Source organism: Cydia pomonella, chromosome 5 (genome assembly GCF_033807575.1).
Source record: "Cydia pomonella isolate Wapato2018A chromosome 5, ilCydPomo1, whole genome shotgun sequence".
In the NCBI taxonomy this organism is placed as follows: domain Eukaryota; kingdom Metazoa; phylum Arthropoda; class Insecta; order Lepidoptera; family Tortricidae; genus Cydia; species Cydia pomonella.
The window spans coordinates 7,217,742-7,228,558 of NC_084707.1; the positions used below are offsets into that span (position 1 = coordinate 7,217,742).

Consider the following 10,817-nt stretch of genomic DNA (forward strand, 5'->3'; position numbering starts at 1 on the left):
GGTATCGGGCGATAAGAAGACGGTCAAATAGACGTGCCCACACCTGTGCTGTAATCTATTTCCTAGGTGCAGCTTGTAAATAGTATGAAAGGATGTTTACATAAACAAAAACTCAACTAGTTGACACCTACAGTTATTAAAAATTGTACTTTGTTATACTGCTCTGCTAGTAAGGTTGTTTGGTAAACATCCTTCATTTATTAGTTTATGCCGTCTTTGATTTTCGGCAAGTATTCATATTTTAGCGAAACAGAAATCGTTTAGTATTTTAACTTCTGTGATACAATAATCAAACCAAATATAAATAAATACAACAAATATTTGGGGACAATCTTACACAAATCGACCTAGCACCAAACTAAGAAAAGCTTGTACTATGGGTACTAGGCGACGATATACATACGTATATAGATAAATACACACTTATATACATAGAAAACACCCATGACTCAGCAACATATGTGTTCGTCACACAATTAAATGCCCTTACCGGGATTCGAACATGGGACCATCGCCCCCGTAGGCAGGGTCACTACCCACTTGGCCAGACCGTTCGTCTAAATAATACTATAAATGTGTTTCAAGTTATTAAGTCTGTAATGTAAATTTGCAAAACAATTCCCCTTTTAATACTGGTGAATATGTATAAAACTGGTACTTACTTTTGCTGCAAAAGTATAATACAAGAAGACATATTTGCTGTAATTTTAATACCTAGCAGCTATTTTATGACTACTGAATTAAAAAACAAAATTAAACGTTTGCTTGTGGTTAACAATGGTAATAAAATCTTGTACCACTACCTAACCAAGTTAGCAGAATCTAAACATTTTCACATTCTAAAACTATATAGAAAATTAAAATCCCCCGTGTTTAAAAGTATTAATAGACGTTCGAATATGGTGCGTCGAACCGACGGACCGGTGCGGTGCGCTCTACACGCCACACCACCGCACCCGTACAAACACCGTCCAGTGCTTTTCGTGCTACGGAACGGTGAGGTCGACATGCCTCCGACTTTATCCAAACAAACTAAAATCGCGTTAGTTGTGGCATCCGTCGTAGCTATTACACCTATCAAAAAGCAGAGGAAAAAAAGAAAACAATGGGCAAAATTCTATTTAAAAAACCGAGAGTCATACAGTCATGTGCGACTTGTGAGAGACCTTGATGATGACGATTTTCGTATATATCTCCGAATGAGTTCCGATTCATTTAGTGAATTGCTTGAACTTGTGAAACCATATATAACTAAAACCGATACAGTCATGAGAAAAGCTGTGACAGCTGAAGAGAGATTGCTAGCAACCTTAAAATATCTCGCGTCAGGGAGAGAATTCAGCGAACTCAAATTTGGTACAAGTATATCATCGCAACTGTTGTCTGAGATAATACCAGAGACCTGTCACGCAATATGTAAAGTGCTTAAAAACTATATGAAGGTACGTATTTATAAATAATAAGTCAAAATTCATACTATTTTTTATTTAAAATCAAAATATGTGGCATTATCCACGAGTAGGGACCTTGTTGTCGGTATTGAGTTATTAGTGTATTCATAATCTAGGTCCCTTTTCATAGATAATGCCACATATGTGTGTACACATTTACATAGGTAATTATTTTTTAAAAATCAAGAATTCTTGAAGTTGTTTTCCTGTGCCCCTAAAAACATCCATATTACCACTTCCTCTAGTGTCTGGCTCATTATGTTGTGTTTCCCCACTTGGGGTCAACTCAAGTAGAGTGTCAGCTGGTAATAAAACTTGACTCAAATGTGTGTCTGCTGAATGAAGAGTAATCGAATCTGCCGGTGTTTGTGGTAGAGAGGGTGTCGATTGTTGAGGGGACGGTGCCGGTGATGGTTGTGAATACTGAGGAGACGGGGATGGTTGTTGTATGTATTGAGGGGACGGTGATGGTTGTGAATATTGAGGAGACGGGGATGGTTGTTGTATATATTGAGGAGATGGTGAGGACGGTAATGAATGTTGCTGATATAAATGGTTTCTATATGGGTGAGTGTGGTATGAGGATTGTGTGCCAGTATGTAAGTTTTTATTTAAGTTTATTGAATGTTGAGGAGACTGTGATGGTTGCGATTGTTCAGATGATGTGTGTGAATATTTAGGTGACTGTGATGTTTGTGAATATTGAGGAGACGTTGAGGACGGGAATGCATGATGCGGATAAATATGGCTTCTATAAGGGTGGGTGTAGTAGGAGTATTGTGTGGCAGTATGTATGTTTTTTTTAAAGTTTATGGAAGTATCTAAAGTAAGCTCTCCTAATTTAGCGTAGAACAGTAGTTCTCCAATTATTTTTTCGGCTATGCATCTTTGAACTTTTGGTAATTCTTTCAACTGAAAGCTCACTGAGCGTCCAAAGGCATCGGCTGAGGTGTCCTGCGAGTTGCTGTCTTTGATTAATTCTGCCGCAGACTGAATCAGTTCTTCTTGTTTCTTGTACAGTTCATTTTGCCGCTTGGTTGAACTCTTTACCTTTTTTGTTACAGGTTCCTGAAACAGAAAGTGAATGGCTACAAATAGCAAAAGACTTTGAACAAAAATGGCAGTTCAATCATTGTTTAGGTGCAATGGACGGGAAACATATTCTTATCGAAAAGCCACCAAACTCCGGTTCAACGTATTACAATTACAAGGGAACTTTTAGCATAGTTTTGCTTGGCATTGTTAATGCCAATTACGAATTTATTTACGTAAATGCAGGTACCAATGGAAGTATTTCTGATGGTGGAGTATTTAATCACACATCATTTCATGATAAAATGTTGTCTGATCAACTGAATTTACCACGACCATCTGTGTTGCCGTCATCTGATATAGTTGCTCCATATTGTTTAGTTGCAGACAGTGCATTTGCCATGAATGAAAATCTTCTAAAGCCCTACCCACAGAAAAACTTGACACATGACAAAAGAATATACAACTATAGACTTTCCAGAGCTAGGAGAATTGTAGAAAACACATTCGGTATATTAGCTGAACGCTTTAGGGTATTCAAAAAACCCATCACAATGAATGTTAAAAAAGTACCAATAATAGTAATGGCTTCATGTTTACTACACAACTTTCTAAGAAAAAAGTCTACAAACTACGTCACAGGGAATTGTGTCGATCGGGAAGATACTACAAACAATACTTTCCGTCCAGGAGATTGGCGGAATAATAATATCTCAGTAAATCTCAATAGAACAGATAGACAGCGTACTGCAGAAGGTAATGCGGCGAGACAGATATTCACAGAATATTTTAACAATCAAGGCCGTGTTGATTTTCAAGAAAGAATGATTAATGTGCTAAATATTTAACTACCCACCTCGCTATCTGAATCTGGAGTTCCTTGTATATTATCGATTCCCTGGGATACCGGCATAGTCTTCTCATGAAGAAATGTCAAATATGGATAGTACCACAGGGACGGCGTGTACACGTCTCCCAACCCAGCTCCAGTTGATTTGCTGGATTCCACCTACAAATAGTTATACACTGTACTACCGTTCATAAAAATAAAGGAATTACAAATATGTAAGAAAGTGGATTAGTCCATTAAATTTAGAAAAACAATGTTAATTACAAATAAAATACTGATTTTAAAGAGTGATATTTACTTGTAATTTACCTACCTTCTTTCGTTCACGTCTATACGCAGCTCTAAGGTGTTCCAGTTTTTTTTTAACTTCCTCTGTAGTAGCCTGCGGGTAACCCGTTTTCCATTTATCTAAAATTATTTGTAACGCTTGACTGCGGGCATCTTTGTTGCAGTAAAGTTCGTGACTTGAATCCCACAAACACGGAAAACCTTTGTAAAGTTCTAACACTTCCACTATTAATTGTTTTTCAGCTATATTTACGGATTCAGACGACATTGTGACGTGTGTCTCGCTCGGTTGTAGATCCGCGACTAACGCTCGGAACGGTGCGGTGGCCCGTCTACACGAGCGAATTTGGTGCGGACCGCACCATATCCTTTGGGAGAATCATCGAACCACCGCACCGTCAATAATAATAATATTGTCCGGCGGACCGCTGTACACACCATCGAATATTGTTCCGAGCAGACCAAGTTCGCGGTACGGAGCGCACCATATTCGATCGTCTATTAATACTTTAAAGTTCAAGGCACATTCTTGTTAACCGAAATCATGCATGGTATTTCCATTCTATACAGAAAAGACAAAATAAACTACAACACCCTTGGTTTCGGGCACAACTAAAGGGATTTACTTAATTTGCTATTGTGTATTGCCTCACAAAAGGGACCGGTGCCGGTGTTACGATTGTAAACTCATCCTTATCAGATAGTATTCTTTGTCTATTGTTTCTTTTGCTTGCGGGAAATTAGGGTAGCCTTTTAGATAAGCACGTGTCTCTTTCACACGTTGTTGAATTGAAAGAGATACAATATAGGGTCACAAATAGGATGAATAGGATTAGTAGGTTAGGTTTTGAAAGGTCTAGAAGCTGTGGAAGCTCAAGATAAAGGCGTTTTATGATTCATGGTAACTGATAGTGTGTTGGTGTAGGTATACTGATAGGTAAGGAATGTCACAGATACCACCTAGAGTGATTTTGAACAACGTCGTGTTATTTTTACCTATTTCCTGATATGACCTAAGTATTATTGTAACAAAATGTTTTCTTATCCCTAAAATAGAGCATGGTTCCTAAAAATGTAGCTGACCTCTGTCTTGTGTATGTGCATGTTTTTCTTACATGTGGATTTAAAAAAGCGGCCAAGTGCGAGTCGGACTCGCGCATGAAGGGTTCCGTACCATTTATGACATATTAAAAAAAATCTACTTACTAGATCTCGTTCAACATTTTACCACTTAGGACACACATTTTACCACTTTGGAAGTGTCTCTCGCGCAAACTATTCAGTTTAGAAAAAAATGATATTAGAAACCTCAATATCATTTTTGAAGACCTCTATCTGTAGATGTAGACACGTATGGGTTTGATGAAAAAAAAAAATAATTTTTATTTTATGACTTATTAAAAAAAAACTACTTACTAGATCTCGTTCAAACCAATTTTCGGTGGAAGTTTGCATGGTAATGTATATCATATATTTTTTTTAGATTTTTTATTTTGTTATTTTAGAAGTTACAGGGGGGGGGGGGGACACACATTTTTTTACTTTGGAAGTGTCTCTCGTGCAAACTATTCAGTTTAGAAAGAAATGATATTAGGAACCTAAATATCATTTTTGAAGACCTATCCATAGATACCCCACAAGTATGGGTTTGATGAAAAAAATTTTTTTTTTTAATTTTATGACTTATTTAAAAAAAAAACTACTAACTAGATCTCGTTCAAACCAATTTTCGGTGGAAGTTTGCATGGTAATGTATATCATATATATTTTTTAGATTTTTCATTCTGTTATTTTAGAAGTTACGGGGGGGGGGGGGGGACACACATTTTTTCACTTTGGAAGTGTCTCTCGCGAAAACTATTCAGTTTAGAAAAAAATGATATTAGAAACCTAAATATCATTTTTGAGGACCTATCCATAGTACACGTATGGGTTTGATGAAAAAATTTTTTTTTTATATTTTATGATGTATTAAAAAAAAAACTACTTACTAGATCTCGTTCAAACCAATTTTCGGTGGAAGTTTGCATGGCAATGTATATCATATATTTTTTTTTGATTTTTCATTCTGTTATTTTAGAAGTTACGGGGGGGGGGACACATTTCACCACTTTGGAAGTGTCTCTCGCGCAAACTATTCAGCTTAGAAAAAAATGATATTAGAAACCTCAATATCATTTTTAAAGACCTATCCATAGATACCCCACACATATAGGTTTGATGAAAAAAGATTTTTTGAGTTTCAGTTCTAAGTATGGGGAGCCCCCAAAGTTTATTGTTTTTTTTTTTCTATAGTTGTGTAAAAATCTGAATGCGGTTCATAGAATACATCTACTTACCAAGTTTGAACGGTATAGCTCTTATAGTTTCGGAAAAAAGTGGCTGTGACATAATCGGACAGACAGACGGACATGACGAATCTATAAGGGTTCCGTTTTTTGCCATTTGGCTACGGAACCCTAAAAATTAAAGCCTTCAACGTCAGAGGCATACTGTATTTTATTAGTGATGTTTATAAATATATTTCATGGTATTTTTAGTGGAAAAATTAGTGCATTGTGTGAGACTTGAACTCACGGCCTCTGGATCCAGTCCAGATCCGTGAGTTCAAGTCTCACCCAAGGCAGTAATTTTTTCACTTTTAAATTATTAGACGTTTCTGCTTATTATAATTTTTTTTTTATGTTTAATGGTGTCTGAAATATATAAAAAAACATAGATAATATAAAATTATATTACGGTAGTTCGAATTATTGACAAATGTTTGACCAATTTATGGGTGATTGAAATTCTTAGGAACCGAACGGCATTAAGACGGTATACGTGTTAACAACTTGACGGACATTCTCGGATTCGGGCTTTATAACATTCACGGGCAATATAGACTAGTTAAGAGGGAAGAATAGCTTTGCGATCCTAGCAAAATAACGGTATTTTTTCTATGAAATTTCATTTCGGGAGAAAACGTTTTCCACTAACTAAATCTTAATAAATCACTTTGATTTTGATGTTCATCGCTTCAGCATAATATATTCTAGGTTTAAAGGTTTTGCTTTAAAAAAAAATGTTTTGCAAATTTTGACAAAAGGAAAAACGTTTTCTCTTTTTGTATCGACGATCACTTGATATAAGTACTTCCCTCTTAATATTTTATAAATCTCTCTTGCAGCAACATATATGTCTCTTTTTGACCCCATGGTTGACTGGTAGAGAATACCTTTTGGCATTAAGTCCGCCATTTATACATTTTTCTTTGTTTGGTTTGTGCAATTAAGATTAAATAAATAATGAGACTGTCTCAATACAACTCGTGTTATAGGTTCTTGCGTAGCTATCTGCAACGCGTGCTACTTAAGGCGCCTAGTGTTGATATATTAAGTTTTAGGGGCAAAATAAAATAAGGTTCTAAAACAAGGTATCAAGGTAAAATACTGAAATGTTTGGTAGTCCCTATTAGGTAACTTATAGTCCTTGCTGGCTTGTTTTAGTTTCAAACATGAATCACTGTAGTTTTTTTTTATGTGGCTAATCTAACCTATCAATGTGAAAGAACCCGCAAAATTATAATAGTAAGTACGTATTAGGTATCTACGTGATTTTTTCTTATTCCGATGACGATTGCTCCCATCCCATAATACTCGTAACAAACCAATAGTCATTCAAAATAAATGGTGGGATGAACAATGCTTACGTTATTTCTTTAGAACTTATTGCAAAGAAATAAGATTTAAAATTGGATGGCTTGTTGAAGAACAAATTGCAGCTCATCCAGAAAATGTTTGGACAACCCGAAGTAAGATAATTATCACACTGATATTGAAAAATAACTAATTCAACTCAGACGTGTCAATTCTGTTCGTCCATAATTTTGAAGTACAGTGCCGTCGCGTTGAAAGTTATAGAATTAAAACAATTTTTCTAGGATTGGACAGACATATTGTCTATTGTTGTTGCTTTTTCTCATCAATTCTATCCCTTAATTAGTAGTATGTATTGATATAAATATAAATAATAAATTTCTTTATTTCAGACTTTTGTTGTCCATAGACTTAATTTAGTATTACACGAACTTACAACTATGTTAGTAACAACACAATATGTGAATTAAAATTAAACTTACATGTACTTACAAATATTACATCTGGACTCTAAATGAATAGAGTTCCAGAGTTTCATAATTTTACTGGCCGAATCAGACATAACAGCGATCAGGAGACTGTTCTGGACTGGAAATATACTTTATGTAAATAATTTATTTATCTATACTTAGTTAAATGTTGGTTCGGGATGCGAGACCGACAAGTATGGAATAATCGAGAAGAGATTTGTTTCTCGTGAAAACAAAAAAGAATTAGCATCCTAAATTTGAAAGTATTTAATTCAAAATTTCAATAAGCTCTTCTTTACTTTTTCGATTTTCAAAATCAATAAACCACAAAAACTAGCGTCGACTGTACACCATTACATAAAATACGTCATTATTATGACAAAGCCGGCGCTCGCTCCCACACTAACGCCGATACATTTCGTCAATGGCTGCCATCTTTGATCTTCCACTTTTTTTCGGGCAGATTCACACGGTCCGAAAGTGAGACCTGGGATGTGATTCCAAGCGAGCGCTTGACTCAGGTAAACTAGTTATGTACTTGTATGTAGCTGTGAAAGTTAATTTTTAAGAGCCTTAGAAGCAAATTTTAACTTACATTGTGACATCAAAATGATGTCAGTAGCGCGTGCATTTCGCTCGTACTTGACTTGCGTACCTAATACCTACATGTACTTAGTGTACTGGCTTAAGCGAATCATTTTAATGAAACAATCCAAGTTTGAATTATTCTCTTAAACTATATACATTTTAGTTTAAGAGAATAAAACTATAATGTATATACGGATTCCACTCACGTGTATGGAACACGTAAGTGGAATCCGTAGAATTAGTTTAATGTTAGTATGTCTCACGACAGTTTAAATTCGATTAGCCAAACAAAATTTTATTGAATTGATTGACTATTTAACTGTCTTAAATATATGATATATGTGCATTACATAATTGCGATTTAAATTTAAGATAAAAATTAAACTGTGTTTTATACACATCTATCTAATTAACTTATATAATTAATGCATGAAGCATTTGAAAGAATACCGCGAAAATCACTCAGTTTTATTTAGATAGAGGTTCCAGTTTTAAGTAATTTTGTGTTAATTATTAGACCACGCGAGCGATGTGTTCAATTTAGGTTAAGTTCATTGAAGTTATCGGTCGCCTTAAATTTTAAATTTCGCTTGCGCGTTGGACAGGATCGATGTCTGTTTAATATATTAGAGCGAAATATGGAAATCTTGAAGCTTTATCAACATTTACTAATACACTGATTTAAACTATCACGATTTTTACACATTATTAATTAACACATTATTAATTTACTAATAGTTCACATACTTATATTATACTGGTTTTCTTGAGGCGCGCTGCCTCCGCTAGGGAAGCGAGTGGAACACCATTAGCTGCTCTTTGTAAGAGAACTTTAGTTAAATGTAGGTTGTAATCGTTTACCCATTAGTTCCGATGGCCCCTGGATTCCTCGATTGATGGTTTTGATAACTTCATTCTATAGTATGTGGTCATCGGTTGGCGTCGAAGGTGTAATTATTTTATTACACGTTAGGATGACTGTTAGATCGAAAATTTGCAATAGGTGGGTCAAAAACGTTCGGGAAAACTAACGTCTTTCAGTAAATATTTTAAAAGTTAACAATTTGATACATTTTTCTAAGTTTTTTTTGATACAATTTTAAAAAAGTTGCAGGTTTTAACATCCCATTAAGGATAAAGTACGACAATTAGGGTTTAAAATCCGTTTTTTTTATACTACGTCGATGGCAAACAATCGGCCCGCCTGATGGTAAGCAGTTTCCGTAGTCTATGTACGCCTGCAACTCCAGAGGAGCTACATGCGCGTTGCCGACCCTAAACCCCCCTCCCCCTCGTTGAGCTCTGGCAACCTTACTCACCGGCACGAACACAACAATATGAGTAGAGTCTAGTGTTATTTGGCTGCGGTTTCCTGTAAGGTGGAGGTACTTCCCCAGTTGGGCTCTGCTCTAGATCTGGAATAACATCCGCTATGCTGTGCCCTACCACACAAAGCGAGATGACATTCACAATGCCCATACCTCTCTTTTGGACGTAGTTTAAGGACGTACCCAGGTCCGATTATTTTATAATTTCCACAGAAAAATTGCATAACCTTAACAGTTTATGATCCAGGTATATGTTCATACAAAACAAAACTAGCCCGATCTGTTTTGCGGTCTTAGGACCAGAAGCAAAATTATTGAAACAGTTTTTAAAAACGCAGCTTACAATATATAGTTAACTACATTTATGTTAATATTCTTCGTTCAATAGTAAGATATTTATTTTGACTGAATGCAAGTTAAATTCGCTTTTATGATGTTACAAAACATGACATTTTAAACTTTCGTAAAATAAAAACGACATAATTAAGTGTTTTGTGAGCATAAACGACAAGTTCACCCAATTTTAATAGAAAACCGGTCATTAATTTATAACTTAATGCTAATTTTGAAAATTTTACGATCATTTAAATAATCATAATGAATGCCTATTTTTGATCGGAAATGCCTCAAATAGTTATTTTGTTTCTGGGTGGTACATATTCGGTGAAAAAACGTTGCTACTAAGTTGTTTATGTGACATTTTAACACTAATTGGTTAAAAAATAACGACCAATGTGACGCATACTTAAATTTTAATAAAAATAAAATAAAACTTTGTTAATGTCTATGTCACGATTGTCAAGACAGAAATTCCGAATACTTCCTAATTAAGGTATGCGGTAAAAAAAAACCTATAGCGTATTTATTGCTATAGGTACTGTTGTGTTGTATGAACTTTAGGGTCGGTACAGACGGACTGCAACTCGACTGCAACTTGTATGGGAACGTGCAGTTCCCATACAAGTTGCAGTCGAGTTGCAGTCCGTCTGTACCGGCCCTAACCCTGGTCTGAGCTGCATGCTTAGATGTCAGCTGGAGAAGTAGTGAAAGGGTTCTGATTGGTGGACAAAGATTGTTTTCCTCTGTTTCTAGTTGCATCTTCTACCAGAGGTCGGATATCAAGACTTCATAAGAGCTGAAGGAATTTAAGACATCGCCAATCAAAATAATTA

General features: G+C 35.5%; 2 protein-coding genes across 2 annotated transcripts; one reads left to right on the plus strand and one right to left on the minus strand.

Moving 5' to 3' along the window:
• Nucleotides 1–877: 877 nt before the first annotated feature.
• Nucleotides 878–3,624, plus strand: LOC133517589 (uncharacterized). The gene is made up of 2 exons (XM_061850917.1): nt 878–1,442; nt 2,516–3,624. The coding sequence occupies exons 1-2, from the start codon at nt 900–902 to the stop codon at nt 3,329–3,331; spliced, it is 1,359 nt and encodes a 452-aa protein (XP_061706901.1). The 5' UTR covers nt 878–899; the 3' UTR covers nt 3,332–3,624.
• On the minus strand, nt 1,471–4,124 carry LOC133517590 (bromodomain-containing protein 4-like). The gene is made up of 3 exons (XM_061850918.1): nt 3,647–4,124; nt 3,340–3,492; nt 1,471–2,519 (listed from the first exon to the last, which is right to left on the minus strand). Exons 1-3 carry the CDS (start codon nt 3,887–3,889, stop codon nt 1,620–1,622), a joined length of 1,296 nt encoding a protein of 431 aa, XP_061706902.1. The 5' UTR covers nt 3,890–4,124; the 3' UTR covers nt 1,471–1,619.
• Nucleotides 4,125–10,817: the final 6,693 nt, after the last annotated feature.